We start from the raw sequence: 15,974 nt of genomic DNA on the forward strand, positions 1-15,974 counted from the left end.
TTCACTGCAGGTGCTCTGGAGGTGCTGCCCTGTGTGGACAGAGGGATAACACAGCAAGAAAATAGCACAGTTCCCAGTAGTGGCTCAATCAGCATTTGCAACTGATAATAAGATTTATTTTTTTTTTATCTTGATGAACTGTTGGCTAAATGTCACATTGCAGTCTCTTTTTCCTGTGACTGCATCTCTGAAAGTAGGATTATTAATATTACTGGTATTATTTGATATGTCCTTTACAACACAGATAGTTCATTCCTCTGTGAACAGTTCATTTTTTCCCTGCAAGTCCAGGAGGAAACCTTATTTATTTAACTTCAAATGTGAAGGAATAGTGAATAATATGAGGTGTGTTCTATTAATGCTATGAACACCAAATTGCAGTGTGATAACAAGCATGGGTCCACTGCCCTTGTACTCCCTGGATTAAAACCACTGCTAGCAAGTCTGTGAAGGGAGCATGCAATATGGAAAATAGTGTGCTTAAGCCTTTGAAAATAAGGGATGAGCAAAATCTGAGCTGCTTGCAAGAAAACTGTATATAAAGCAAAGTAATCTATAACGATAGGTTTCTATAGGCAAACTGTAAATAAAACTGTATGTTACCACACGCTGCTGAGGGCAGGGTTTCCCCCAGCAGCTCAGGCTGCCCCGGGGCCCATCCAGCCCAGCCTTGGGCACCTCCAGGGATAGGGCAGCACACCGCCCTGGGCAGCAGTACCAGGGCCTCGCAACCCTCTGAGTAAAGAATTTCTTCATAGAATGGCCTGGGTTGAAAAGGACCACAATGATCATCTAGTTTCAAGCCCCCTGCTATGTGCAGGGTTGCCAACCACCAGAACAGGCTGCCCAGAGCCACATCCAGCCGCCTTCTTAACATCTGACCTAAATCACAGAAAGAGATCACAGAATCACAGAATCACAGAATTGTAGGGGTTGGAAGGCACCTCTAGAGATCATCGAGACCAACCCCCCTGCCAAAGCAGGTTCCCTACCCCAGGTCGCACAGGTAGGCGTCCAGGCGAGACTTGAATATCTCCAGAGAAGGAGACTCCACAACCTCCCTGGGCAGCCTGTTCCAGTGCTCCGTCACCCTCACCGTGAAGAAGTTCTTACGCACATTCGTGCGAAACTTCCTGTGCTGCAGCTTATGTCCGTTTCCCCTCGTCCTGTCTCCACGTACCACTGAAAAGAGACTGGCCTCACCGCTATGGCCGCCACACCTCAGATATTTATACACCTGGATCAGGTCCCCTCTCAGTTGCCTTTTCTCAAGGCTAAACAGACCCAGTCCACTTAGCTTTTCTTCATAGGGGAGATGTTCCAGGCCCTTCACCATCTTTGTGGCCCTCCGTTGGACTCTTTCCAAGAGATCCCTGTCTTTTTTGTACTTTTGATGTCTCAGAGAGACTGCACACATAGACACAGAAACAGAATCACAGCTGTGGTGTTGGAACAGGTCAGAGGAACCTGATGTGACTTTGTTTTCCCTTTCTCTCCCTTTTTCCCTGACCTTTCCAGCTGGGCTGTGCACAGCGGTGATCTGAGACAGCACATGTGTGAGTTGCAGCCAAACTCCTCCGTTCTCCCCACGCAGTGCTTGCAGCCCAGAATCACATCCCAGGACCTCCTCCCAGCAGCAATGTCATGTCCTGGGGTGGGACCAGAGGCACAGAAAGGAAAGCAGTGCAGCACAGCACAGCACAGTGACGTTGCATCGCACTGAGGGAGCTGCTGCTCACTGAGTCACATCACGTAAGTACTGGGCATGGGCATCAGCTGCACTGGCATCCTCCATCAGCAGCATTCCCCACTAACAAGCCCCAAACCTCCTGCAAAGGGAGACCCAAATGAACATCCATAAGTTTCTAGCAGTCAATTTCTAGCAATCTGACCCCCAAATCCCAATCCTTTCCTCTCTCTGTCCCCCTCTCTCTTTTTTAAACTCACTTTTGAAGTTTGCTAGCTGCAGTTCAAACTGCAAAACGCATAATGAAATAGATGGGGCAAATTCAGGTAGCCAAAAACGTAATGAAATAAATGAGACAAATTCCTTGAACTGCACATAACATGAAAATGAATCTCAGCTGTTTGTTAGAGACTGCAGAGCCAGGGGTGGGCAAATTGAATCACAGGAAGCAGAGAGAGCTGGACAAGAAATGTTGATTGTCTCAATCTCCTCTCGTTAAGAGCAAAATATTTTCTCAAGATTGAAGGTTGTAAAATATTTTACCAGCACGCAATGAAGCTGCTTTATCAACTGAAAGCAAAAAGCAAGGAGGTGAACTGAGAGACAGCTGGGTAAACGGGGATGCTGCTCCCTGCTTCTCATACAGGGCAGACTGGCACCTCTGTGCTCAGGGGTCCCATCACATTCCAGTGCTGTGCCAACCAGCACTTGGCACTGAGCAGAGTTCTCATGTTCTTCCAGCATCTTTTTCACCTGGTTTTCTATTCTGTCCTAGAAAGTATCTTTGCTGTGTGAGAGGGGATGAGGTACAAGGTGGGGTCTGCTGTGGAGGAGTTGTTGTGGCTGAGCAAGCAGCACAGTACAGGCTGTGCTTGGGCTCTGGCAGCAGCATGTGGTTCTTCGAAGAAGAGGAATAGTGGGAATGCCTCCTGTGAGAGCCTCTGGGACGTGCAGGGCTGCAGCTCTTGGGATGCAAAAAGAGCACGTGTCATGAGCTGGACGTTATTTTTGGCACCAGCAGAAAAGACAGCCAGTAAAGCCTGGTAGCTGTTGTTATCATTGAAAAGGAACAGAAGTCCAATGAGAGCAATAAAAATAACCGGTGAGACTCAGAAGGGGGAAGTGGGGAGCAACGGCAGTCACAGGCAGGGCCCCATGCATGGTGCCTGTGGGGAAGAGCAGGGCTCCTCTTCCTCCTGCTGAGGACAAGATGTGATGGACACAAGCTATGGTTTTGGTCCTTCCTGCTGTGTCCAGGAAACATGCTGTCTGTCCCAGCTCCAGGGCTCTTGACATCCATCCCATCAGCCTGTGTGGCTTACAAAAAAGCTCTAGTTTGCCTGTGGGAATTGTGCCATTATCTTCACAGAGACTAAAAAATACAAATGCATTTTTACAGGTTTTTTTTTTTCAACCCTACCACTAACATCCCCTTTAAGAACATCAAAAGGTTCAAAAAAGCAATAAAGACGTCCACTAGCATCTCTGGAGACAAGTGCTGCACTCTGCTAACCCAGCCCAGCCCTTCTGAGCCCTGCATGCCTCCAAGGCACGAGGGAGCTTCTCTCTATTTAACAAGCTGAAGACCTTCCGCTGGCTTGTAACAGTGTTCTGTGTCAGTGAAGCCAAAAAAAGCTGGCATGGAGATTAACAATAACATATTTCCATTTGCTGCTCCGATCTACGCCTCCAATTGCAACACTCCACAATGCACATGGACAGCATGGACAGGAGCAAAGTCCTTCATTCAGCCATCACCATGCAGCCACGTGATAAACCCTCATATCTAGCTCCTCCATTGCTTGTTTTTCCTTCTCCAAGTGTAAGAAGCCGGAGCAATTATTGCTTCAAAGGTTGTTCAGCACCCATCTGAGACATAACCTGCTCAGCAAGCTTTTGGGGTTAATGGTTATCATAAGCACAGTGGCAAGATAAACATATGTGGCTGAGGGACCAGGAGAAAGCTTTTTGGCTGTTGTTTCTTTTAGGCATTCAAGCTGACTTATGGGGGTCATCTCAGAGGAGATGACAATCGCATGATCAACAGCCCACTAGCCAACAGGAGAGGCATGTACTATGGACATGCTGTTGCCCCGACAAACAAAACATAAGTATCCCTGACAACTAAAGCAAGCCCTGATAAACCAAACAGAAGTGCCCCTGACAACAAACTGCTTACCCTGGCAACCAAAAAGATGCTTGGAAAAGAATAAAAACCCAAAATGTTCTTGAGGAAGAATGAATACTCCCTCTGCCAAACTGCTGAGCAAGTCAACAAGATGTTGCTAACTAACTTGCTGCCTCCCTACGGGCCAGCAAGACATTGTTGCATTCCCTAGTGATGACTATCCCTGCTTTGTAAACCATTTGCTAGGATTTCTCTCTTTGCTATTACTAGCTTCCCCATCTTCCCCACATTCCTTAGTTGCTTAGAATTCGTCATAAATCAATTGGATAGCATTTGGCCTCATTTGTTGCCTAGATCTTCCTCTGGGGATTTGTCAAACCATCCCCAATAATTGGTTCGAGACACCAGATATGGGAGCAGAGCTCTTTTCCCCCTCTGCTGTGTGCAGCTCCCGGATCCATCATGGCGTCTCCCATGAAGAACTTGCTGACAGACCTCAGCCGCTACGTCCGCTGCTTCCGCGTCTTCCTGGCCAAGTCTACAGAGCACCAGACCATGAAGCAGTTTGTGGAGCAGCAGCTGCCAGGCCTGCTGGCAAGGTAATGGAGGGCTGGTAAGCTGACTGGGCACTTTGTGTATTGGGTGTAAATCTCTCTGGTGTCAGCTCTCCTAACATCTGTAATTGTTTTTGCAGTATTGGAAGCGGGAAGTCTGCAATCAATATTCTAAGTGTCGGTGGTGGAGCAGGTATGCTATCAGCTTCACTATTGATATGCTTTTACCCTTTCATACAAGTTACAGTAAAGGCTTTTCTCAAAAAGTCGTCTGGAAGAGGTGAATAAACGCTCATTCTGTTACATTACTTCTTGAGGACAGAAAGGTTCTAACTGCCCCATTGGCTTTCCATGCAAAAAACCCTAACTCAAGAGCATGAGTTAGGTTCCTCAGAGTATTATTTTTTTCCTTTCAATTACTTTCCCCTGTAACTCTCATGGTCTACTGACCACAGCCTTTGCACAAGCCCCTTCTGCAGCTACTAGCCCCCCAAAAAACAGGGCCAAACACAAACCCAAGTCATCATCCTCTGGTTTGCCATCTGCTAATGGCACAGCTGGGGACACCTCCAGCCTTACCTGCATGTGCTTACCATAGAATGGCTTAAGTCAGAGGGGACCTTAAAGATCCCGTGGATAGATTGACAATACCAGATCAGGCTGCTCAGGATCCCATCTAATCAGGCTTTTAATGCCTCCAGGGATGAGACACCCACACAGCTCGGGGCAGCAATGCAGAGCCTCACCGCCCACTGAGTAAAAAATTTCGAAAGAAATTCTAACCCAAATCTCCCCTCCTTTAGTTCAAAGCCATTCCCCCTTGTTATACTTGTCCCCATTTGCCCTAACTGGCACCTTGCAGCCATGTGGGAGACATGGTGCTCCTGGTCAGTTTGATTTCAGTCTTCTGCAGGTCTAGGTGTCTGCTGACCAGGCTTCACTGCGATCTGTAATATCAGAAGAAAAAGGCTGCAGTTAACTAGATGGAAAAACAATACCAGCAGCACACAGTGGCTTCTTTTCATTATGTTCTTGCTTAAGTTCCTTCTTAATTAAAGTTTATATTTCCTAATTCTGCTCAGCCCATTAAGACATCAAGCTATATGAACAGTTTGTTTATTTAAATGCTTCGGTCATACTATCTCCAAGGATTAATCTCAGTTTTGTTGATCTCTCCTAATAAGTAAAAATAATTGTATGTAAATGGTGGGTGTTAAGTAGAAAATAGTGTGATAGAGCAGGAACATTTCTCTCCAACCAAAGGAAACCACTCGTCTGCCAGTAAAATGTTGTTTATAACAGGAACACTACTCAATTAGATAGGTGCTTAATTACTTAATCAGGGGCACTCCAGTTTAGTGAGGAAGGCATTCAGTCAATAATGTGTCAATGTTCATTTTGCAATGTAAAGGCTGACCCAAAGCCTGTCCCTGCTGCAGATCCTTGAGGGGCCAGGAGGGAGCAAACTCCCTCCAATCCCCAACCTATTGCCAGCATCTGTGGCCCCATCCCCTGTACTTCACAGGGAGGTAGCATTGAAAGAAAAGGTTTTTTCCCCACTTTTTCATGTCCTGTGAACTTTCTCCACAGTGAGAAAAAAAAACAAACCATTTAATGCAGCATCATATCCCATTACCCTTGCCCGTCTAATGCATCTGCCTTTGCCTACAGCCTCTGCCTTATTAAGTTCACACTCCAGTGCGCAGCACTCTGTACCTTTAAAAACCATAAAAGTCATCAATGCTGCTATAAAGTAGCAACTGTGCCATAAACTATCCCGTTACGTAAAATGTTTAATTAGAAACTTAATGGCGAACATAGTGGTAGCCTTTAAAAGGTAATTGTGTTGGAGAGTTTAAATAATTCGGATAGCCTAATTGCCAAATTGTTGATAATGCAAGCTGCTGCAAATTTGACTGTAAAATGCCTCAGGACACTTGTTTGCATATAAAAGAGCTAACTGAAGTCAATTAAGGCTGTGGATTAAGTTATGAATCAAAATGGTGCTTTTTTGGTTAAAAACAATACATGGGTGGTTTGGCCACAGAAGAGTGGAAGGGGATATATTAACCTACCACATATGGTAACAGGAAATTAATTTTTTTTTATTCCGATCTGCACAGCCTTTTCAAAGGGATAATCTATTTTATAGGAAGTTGGCAAATCAACCAAAACAAACAAACAATTGCAGTAGTTACTTACAAATTCTGTTTTTCCAGAGTTTACCATGGACGCCTGCAAATGACTGACTTAGCTCTGATTTGCCAACGAAATACTGGGTGTGCAGTGATAGCAAAGCCACAGCTATTTATGCCACTTCAGAAATTAAATTTCCCTTCCCTCAAAGAACTTACCAGCCAAGATGTCAAGTAAATTTTGGTGTTATTAGTTGCTTTATGAAAGACTCACAAGTCTGAAAGTGTTGTATTCTTCCTTAGGTTTTTCTGTTAAGTTTTTGAGGCCTACATGAGATGTGAGACCCTTGGTTTAGAGTATCTTGTTCTGACTTATGGCCTGGGGCCAGAAGAAGGCAGAGAGTTCTTGGTGGTTAACTGGACCCTCCAAGTGGAGGACCATGTGATGGGTTGAACTCCTGTGTACACATTACATTCTGCTTCATCTGTTTATTCTTCTATTGTCTTTTTCACCTACATACATTCTAGCAGAATAAGCAGAAGTATGCCCTAAGAAAGCCATTCAAACCAGCCATAAATCATCCCTCAGTCAGGAACATCATCTCCCTGAGCTTCCTATATGGTGGACAGGGAGAGATGGCCAAGAGCAATGGCTAGAGCAAAGCCCTCAGTGGCAATCTGTTAAGAATTCAGAGCACCTCCATATACATATGTGGTACATGTTTTGTACCTAAATGTCATGCATCAGACTTAAAATAGGGGCACTGGATAGTGCTGGAGACATTATCTACCTGAGCTTTGCTTTCATCTCTTGTGCAATGTTGCCTCTTTCCCTAGGTGAGATTGACCTGCAGATCATTTCAGCTGTGCAAGCCAGTTATCCAGGTGTCGCCATCAACAACGAGGTGATAGAGCCGAGTGCTGATCAAATCCTCAAGTACAAAGGTATTTTGTCATTAAATAAGTTAAAATTACATTGAACACTCTAAATGCATTAAAACGAGTTGAATTCTGCATGACCCCACATTCAAAGTCTTTCTTGCCAGAAAATTGGCTCTTAAAAGTTATGAAAGTCACTGTTTTATGCTTACCTGACATCGTTGCTTTTCAGCATTCATTTTCTCATAAAAATCTTTGTCTCTTACACAGCAGAGCTCATTTCTTTACACCAGTCAGGCAGCTTGACTCACGTTAATGGAGGAAACCAAAACATTTCACAAGGACAGAGTGTAAGCAGATATGTTTTGGTTAGATTGCCCTACAAACTGAGCATTAAGTATCCGTCTGCAGTTTGATTACCTTGATGGCTTATTGCTGGATTAGCACCTACCTGGCTTTACTAGCAGGTAATTATGGCCTTGCCAGAAAGCTGCTGCTGAATGAACATGGTGCTAACATGCAAACCTCATCAGCAGTTTGCCTTACTGGAAATGCTCCACTAGTAAATAGCAGATTATAAAACCACAGTGTAAATCTTCAACTCTTACTCTTGCTTAAGTTCTTTAAAAAAGACCATTCCAAGCATGAAGCAAACTGGGGAATGTGAAGGTGGAAAAAAGCAATAATCCCCAGAAATGCATCATTTCTTGATACCTGTCTCCTTATCATGTGGACCTGATCTCTGCATCACACAGGAAAAGATCACTTCCCAGTAGCTTTTATGTTGGTCAGGATTGAGATGGTGAGGAATGGGCAACAGAGAATTTGTTGTGTTTATCAGAGAGTCTGGGCATAGCACATAGCTCTGCTGTCCTATCTGGGCAGTGGACCATAGGCTACATGAGGCTGAGTTTGAGCTGCATCTTCCTAGATTCCCCTTCTACCACCAACAGGCAATCCTGTTTCATTTTGGTGAGTTTCTTTCCTGCAGAAAGTTAAAGAAAATATAAGATGCTGTCCTTATTTTAAATTTTATGCTAAACTAGAAATGAAATATTCATCTGAATTTCTTTCTTTAAACTTTCTTATTTGGTAATTAATCATGTCCCCAGTAGGTATCATTAATTAAGTTTCTGAGCTCTTTTTTCCACGGAGAATAGGAAATGTTATCTGTGCCTCTGAGGATTCCATAGTTCTGTTTTCTGCCTAACCAGCTTCTTTCTCCTTGGAAAGGAGAAGCCAAGCTCATGAGAGAAACTTTCTTCCTGGGACTTGCAGTGATGACAAACTGAGCTTCCTCTTCGGAAGTGTCATTTGATGAAGTTTCTCCTCACAGTCTTTTGGCCAGGCAGTGGCTTTCCTTCATTACTGACCTGTGTCGGGGTGAAGCCCTTGGTGACCATGGTCTCTGCTTTGGTTTCATCTCCTGAACAACATGGTGTGACTGTCACCAGCCCAGTACAGGGCCATGAGTCAAGGGCCTGTGGGTGGCTTCTGCCAAGGCAGCAACTTGGGTTGAAATGAGGATAAAATTTAAGGAAGTTTTCTATGTGGTTAGAGTGATACGTCTTGGGTTCAGATGAATATTTGGGCAAAAGCTTTCCACAATCAGAATGAGTTTGTCCTTTCTGAAATTTTGCCTTCAAAACCTACCTAGGCACATAATTCACCTTCCTTCCCAGTGTCTCCTTGCAGACTGCATAGCAATCGAACTGGAGCAGATTGCACCAGATTACGTGTGATGGTGATGTGAACTGCTGCTGAAGGAAGCCCAAGTTTAAAACAGCAAATTAAATCAGAACTGCAAGTGCTATGGCCAGTGACTGATAAATGGAAGCAAGCGGAGTTACAGCAGCAGCATCTGAAAGGAATGCCCCATTTCTGGCCATAAAAGAGGGGAGATAATAACTGATGGAGCATTTCTCATCTGTCTGACTGGGATTTATCCTAATCACAGCCCAAAGGAGGAACACTGTGACTAGCAGTGTAAAGGCACTGGTGTTAGCAAATCATGTTTTGAACATGTGTTCTGTAGCTAAGGCTCAGTCTGCCTTTGGGCCATTTAAGTTTTAAATTTATGTTAACTCCAGCGAAGCACAGGAATTGCATCAGGGCTAGTTTTGTCCTGGAGCAGTTCTAAGCCCTAAGCAGGAGCACAGCAAGCTGAGCTCCATATGCCAGCAGATGGACATTTGTATTCCAGCGTCTCCTCAAATAAAAAATCATCCCACAATTTGCTCCTATAAAAGCAACAAAATGCTGTGGGGAGCCAAGCCCATTAGTATAACTTATGCTTTGAATCCATTCCTCCATCCTCAAGTTCCTGTATTTATTCAGTCAGATCTGGGAAACCCTTTGGCACAGCTTGGCTTCTGCTCTGCCATGTGAGTGTTGCATGACACCCCAGTGAAGGGGCCTCGTTGGTATTTGTCCCAACCAACATCTTTTAATGCAGCTTGAGCTAGCCATGGGGAAGAGTTTCTTTTATTTTTTTCTAATAGATAAAGACTAGGGGAAACCAAATGAAGGTGCAAAGGGGAAACATCAGACACTCTTAAGACTTCACCTTACAAAGATCCAGACAGCTCGCTTCTCACACAGAGGTTCAAGATTTTAAGAATGCTATTGCTGTATTAAATTGGTAACAAAACCCTCTGCCTAAACATGACTTCTGGATGTATTAAGGCTTTGAATAGAGATTAATACAGTATTTGCAATTGAGTTAACTCTGCCCTGTCTTCTCCCATATTTCAGAACGTGTGGCTGCAACCTCAAACCTCGACAATGTAAAGTTTACCTGGCATGAGGAGACAGCTAATGAATATGAAAGGAGAATGAAGGCAGAAAAGAAGTCTCAAAAATGGGACTTCATTCACATGATTCAGGTAAAAGTTAGCAATGTAAAAGTTGTCAAAGATTTGGCTGTTAAAAGCAAGCATGAGGTATGCGACCTCATTATCTTCTCTGGGGGAAGAAAGGTGAGTTTATTTCCCTATAATTTAAAGTAGTTAAGCAGAAGTAAACTGCAAAAATGAAAGATGAGTTACAGCAAAGCAGCTTTGAGCACAGTGGTCCTATTTACCAGGCTGTGGGCAGCAGTTAACTGAAAACACATTTTAACTAGCATTTTCAAAGTCCCTTGTCTTCTCTGTGAAATTGCCTTTATGTTTCCAAGTATACTGAAGCCATTACAAGCTGTCCTCACAGCTAAGGAAGGCAAGCATTTTAATCTCAGATTAATGAAGAAACATGATCTTGGTGCGGGGGAATAATGAGGGCAGGGCAGGGTTGATCCTGTTGGTTCCTTTTACCTTGTGGAACCAGTTATAGTGTTCTCCAGGACCTCACCTTGTCTCTGTGTTTCTGCTCTTCCCAGATGCTGTACTATGTGAAAGACATCCCTGCAATTATCCGGTACTTCCACAGCCTCCTGGATGCACAGGCAAAGCTCCTCATCATTCTGGTGTCAGGTGAGAGCCACTCCATGACACGTTCAGTAGGGTAGGACCTCTGGGATTTCCAGAAAGCAGTATGTATTTTTGTATGCAATATCCTTTATTGCCTATAGAGGGAAACTAGAATAAACAGTGCCCATTCACCTGCATCTACAGAGACCTGCATGTTGTCTGTACCTTCACAGCTCCTTGCTGCAGACTGTGAAAGCTGAAGACTTTGTGAGCCAGTAAGCCCATTCTGTGGGTACAAAACACCTTTCTCTCACCTTCTTCCCTTCCCTGTCCTGCAGCAATGCCAGTGGTGGAGCAAGAGCCACTTCAGGCTCTGCTGCAGCTGTTTTCTGCCAAAGGTTTTCAATGCCAAAGGCATTGTCTTGCTCCTGGAGATGTGCAGGATTAAGCAAATGGCTAGGGCAGGGCTTGGCTGTACTGTACAGCAGCTGTTGGAGCACATGTGGCTCATTTTCTTCTCAAACTTCGTGTCTCCTTAATGTAGCTCTTTTTGGTGGAAATCAGTGGGTTTTTTGTTGTGTTTTGTTTTGTTTTTTCCTCAGAGGTTTATGCGATTTTATTGAATTTGGCTATATCTTCAAACTGAAATGTATTTGATGGAGTTCCCTTTTTCTTTGCCTTCATGAAGTTTCCGCAGAGAAACTGCACTTCTCTGACTTGTTTTTCTGCAAAATGATTTTGCTTTAAAGTGTTTTCAAGCACTTTGCTACAAGAAATCTGTATCTCAAATGATCTGAGTTACTGTTATTGTTTTTGGAGTGACAATAATAATCAGTTCATTGCTAATTAGGTGCCATATCATATATAGTTATAGTATATATAGTTATAGTGCCTATCATTGAAATTCTTTTTCAGTTGCATAACCTATCCCTTTTGATGTTCGTGAAATGTGAATACAGGGAGGAACGTGTGTCTATTCAAAATCAATGTCACTAAAAAATTTGAATTTATGAAATTTACTGGGAATCTTCCCTGGGCCAGCTGGTTCCTTGTTGTATCATTCCTCCTGTTTCTCCTCCTCACACCTTCAACACACGATGCCCAGTGATTGCATAAATAATTTCAACTCTTTAGTGTTCAGATAGAGGAAGTTACAAACACAAGTGCCCAGTAATAGCTCTTTCCTCTGCAGGTGCAATTAGCAAATAGGGTTCCTCTGAGAATCAGAATTAGTCTCACTAAACTGGGACATGGCAGTGCGTCTGGGGAAATGTGTAGACTATAGCAAGAGGTCAGAAAGTGGAGTGGAAAATGCTGGAGGAAAGGAAAACCTTGAGGAAAATAACTGTATAGAGAAAGGAAGGAAGACCTAAATGAGAGCCGAAGCAAAAAGAAGGAAAGAAAGATAAGCAGAACAAAGCTTGATTAATAAATAAATAAATAAATAAATAAATAAAATAAAGTAGTGTCATTTCCAACACAAACACATTAGGATGTGTTAATTAAAAACATTCTGGGAATAGGATTGATAGCAGAGGGCTCGGTCACTCGGTGGAGGTTGCAATGCCGCCTGTTCCATCCCTGCTGGGAGAGCAGGCGAGTTGCAAGAGCTGTATGGTGTTATTTTTAACACATTTAAAAAATGTGTTTACATAGCCTTGAAAACAAAAGTAGTGCCATATGCTGAGCCTATCGAGAGCTATTATAATAATGCTTTGTTCAGGTAGTGTATAATTGCTCAGCTCGGAGATGGCACCGAGTCATACAACACTGACACCAGCAAATTTTCTGCTATTAGTGCTCTGCATTCAATTTCCACCAGGTGAAAGAAAATATCGAAGCCCTTCTAAACACCAAACTGTTTATTTGACTATAAATAACTGCTTGCAGATAAAGCATTTGCAAAAGTGCCAAGCAACTGGTTTTAGCAGTTAGGGAGATTTATAGTCATAACTCTCAAGAGCTGCTCATTAGGCTCAAAGGTATTTTCATCCTGTCCAGTCATTTTGGGTGATCCTTTTATAAATGATTTATAGTAGAAATGCTGAATCACAGATCTTGGATGAGGGAAAACAAAGAAATGAAGATGTATCTGGGGAGTTTTCAGCTTACCCAATTGGTTTTCTTTGTAAAACATACCTTTAGAAGAGGGGGGACTTAGTGTGGGCTCTTTTGGAGGTGATTGCAGGAGCCTTTTCCTACCTGCCCCATCATCATAGAATCATAGAATCATTACGGTTGAAAAAAGCCATTAATATTATTATGTAGTCCAACAGTCAACCCAGCATCACCATCCCTACTAAAGCATGGTCCTGAAATCTTTGTACAGCCCAAATAATACACAGCCTAAGCATCCTTCCGGCACCACTGGAAGGTCTGCCTGGGATGCATGCTGCCTATGCCCCACAGTTTGTGACCATTGTGAGAGTAAAGGCTGACGGAGAATGGTGCAGCTTTATTCCAGGCTCTGATTATTACAATAATTTTCTCTAACTGCATGGTTAATGTGACCAGGGCTTTGCACCCTGTGTATTTAATGCAACAGGTAAATAGTTTACTGGCAATAGGTGTTTTAATGAAGCTCTCACATAGATCAATCAACTAAGTAATGGGATGAAGGAATGGGGGAGGACTTGGTCTTCCAAATGGACGTAGAAATCTAGAGAATGGTTTAATTCAAGAAGATATCACTGAATAGCTGAATACGTGGACTACAGAAGGAGGTCCCTGAGAGATGCAGGCCATTGCATTGGCACACATAGGTGGAAAAGAGTTGGAACACTTTGGACATGGAAAAGGGAAGACTGTGAGTACCAAAAGGTGCTGGATTTGTGGGCTGGTGACATGTCCCCTGACTCCCAAAGCCCCATCCCAGAAGGAGCAACTGTCTCTACTGTGCCCCATGGCTTGTGTCCTAACTCTGGGAGCCCCAGTTTGCAGTGCAGACAACAGCTGAAAAAAGAAATAGGTCATCATTTGTTCAAATAGTGTTTTTCCTGAATGCTTTTTTTATGGTTTATTTCTCAGGAACCAGTGGCTGGGAAACACTCTGGACGAAGTATGGGTCTTCCTTTCCTACAGATGACCTCTGCACTTTCATATCCTCTGCTAACATCAAAGGGATTCTAGATTCAATTGGGCTGAAGTACAAGATCTATGAGCTCCCATCCCACATGGACATAACTTGTTGCTTTACTGAAGGGGACAATGATGGGGAGCTGTTGCTGGATTTCTTGACAGAAACCTGTGAGTTTTCAAAAAATGCTCCTCCTGAACTAAGGCAACAGATACTGGAAGAATTAAGAAAGCCGGGATGCAGTGAAAACAGAAATGGGAAGGTGTTTTTTAATAACAACATGAGTGTAATAATGGTTGAGCCCTGAATGAGGAAAAGCGAATGGTTAGATACACAATATTAAGAGTTGAAGTAGGTAAAAAAAATAAAAATCTTTACAAATGGTTCAATTTACATAGTTTATTTTTTGGAGTCTGGTAAGAAATCATTACTAACATCTGCTGTTATAAGTGATCTTTAAAAGCGAGATTAATTCTGTACTAATCTATGAAGGTGTAACTCAGCAGTAAATTGTGTTTTATCATGTGGATATGGTATAATCAGATATAACTTGGATCATCAGCTCAAACACTGCAGAAACTAGACCACTTCCTCTGGCTGATGGATAAAAAATAATCAACAACTATACATGATTATGTCATATGCATTTAAAAACTCAGCAGACAAAGTACACAAATTACAGCTTCTCAGTGCCACTTTCAAGACTGGAGGCTTGAAACAACCAACTACTTGGGTGGCTGCTGAATACCTTGAGAGTATCTTAAGCTTGTTGTGACTTCAAGATCTCATGCTTCCAGTTACCATGAAAATGACCTAAACCTTCTGCATGTGTAACTTTTGCTTGCTCCTACCTCCACATGCAGCTCTGTGTGATAGCACCCATTCCTGTATTTTCACTTTGTTCTTATGACATTGCAACAGCAGAGTCCTTTCCCTGAGGTTCATATATATGGCAGCTACACATGCTGGGCTATAAAAGCACTTTGGGTACTGGGTCCATATTGGTACTGCAAGATGGAAGCAACTGAAGGTGGTCATGGAAGAGGATTGTTAACAACCAAACTGGAGGAGTGGATTTCACTGGTGCTAAGCCTCGGTTAAGAATCAGCTATTACTGTAATGTGGGGGCTTTTTTATTTTTTGTTAAAAAAACAGGCTTTCTGGTTGTGGCCTATAACTAGCTCGGCTGCAAAGGGCCATGCTAATGGTTTGAGTTTTGTAACTTGGAAGATGTAAAAATAAACCCTGAAGCCAAAATGACAAATTTCAGTGGGATTTGTTTCCTTGTCTGTGGAATCACGCCAGGTCAATCCATCCAGAACATGGTAGAAGGTGTCCAGCAAAAAGGTACTTCTCTTTCCTAGCACTTTCATCCTCTGGGGCTGTCTCTGCTCTGGTAATCAATGTATTTGTTTTGCTGAATGCTTTCGTGGTTTTAAGAAGTGCAGCACTCTCTACGAGGTGCAACACAGAGTGGAATGCAATACAGCTGCTTGGATGACTTTAATAGTCTGAATGCTTGGTGTATCCAGGGGGACAGGTGTGATGTCTGCCATTAAATAGCTTGGTTCAGTGTGAGAACGGTGTACTTTAGCTAATGCATGAAATAATATTTTGTTTCTACATACGTATTTCTGATATAATGTAGATGATTGAAGATTTGAGGTGATTTACAGGAGAATGCTTCAGACATTAATACCCATTTCTGTTCATTTTAGGGTGAATTATTTGAAACACACACTTTGCCTAGTGATCAAATATTAATTCCAGTGTGTTTTAGAACATTTCCACAGCATTTCTCCGCTGTTGAACAGAATAATATCTATTGCCACTTTCACACAGATTCCTGCATTAGGAGACCTCGGTACATCTATAAGCTGCTACAGTGATGTGCCAGAAAGGGATAGAAAGAAAATCTCTCATTAGGACAGATTCCTGCACGCATCTCTAATGGAAAACAAATTAAAGCTGCAGCTATTTCCATAGCTCTTTTGTGTCAACGACCTCTTCTAAGTGGTGCTCGTGGAGGCAATGACCTCTGCATATTGCCACACCGACCCTGGAAGAAGTGATGTGTCTTTTGGAAGCCCTAAGATGCCATAACAAAA

The 15,974-nt window shown here is 43.0% G+C and overlaps 1 protein-coding gene across 1 annotated transcript; it reads left to right on the forward strand.

The window, feature by feature from the left end:
* Positions 1–1,555: 1,555 nt before the first annotated feature.
* On the forward strand, positions 1,556–15,130 carry LOC100542432 (histamine N-methyltransferase-like). The gene is made up of 7 exons (XM_003207734.4): positions 1,556–1,752; positions 4,264–4,414; positions 4,510–4,562; positions 7,342–7,449; positions 10,138–10,268; positions 10,760–10,853; positions 13,818–15,130. Exons 2-7 carry the CDS (start codon positions 4,278–4,280, stop codon positions 14,171–14,173), a joined length of 879 nt encoding a protein of 292 aa, XP_003207782.1. The 5' UTR covers positions 1,556–1,752; positions 4,264–4,277; the 3' UTR covers positions 14,174–15,130.
* The last annotated feature ends 844 nt before the right edge of the window (positions 15,131–15,974 follow it).

The sequence above is a fragment of the Meleagris gallopavo genome, chromosome 7 (assembly GCF_000146605.3).
Source record: "Meleagris gallopavo isolate NT-WF06-2002-E0010 breed Aviagen turkey brand Nicholas breeding stock chromosome 7, Turkey_5.1, whole genome shotgun sequence".
NCBI lineage: Eukaryota > Metazoa > Chordata > Aves > Galliformes > Phasianidae > Meleagris > Meleagris gallopavo.

What these genes read in the sequence shown, in the direction of transcription:
- LOC100542432 (XM_003207734.4), top strand. Translation starts at nt 4,278, where the DNA reads ATGGCGTCTCCCATGAAGAACTTGCTGACAGACCTCAGCCGCTACGTC. An exon ending in AAGTGTCGGTGGTGGAGCAG is followed by an intron (nt 4,563 to 7,341) that starts GTATGCTATCAG and finishes CTCTTTCCCTAG; the next exon opens with GTGAGATTGACCTGCAGATC. An exon ending in ACTTCATTCACATGATTCAG is followed by an intron (nt 10,269 to 10,759) that starts GTAAAAGTTAGC and finishes TGCTCTTCCCAG; the next exon opens with ATGCTGTACTATGTGAAAGA.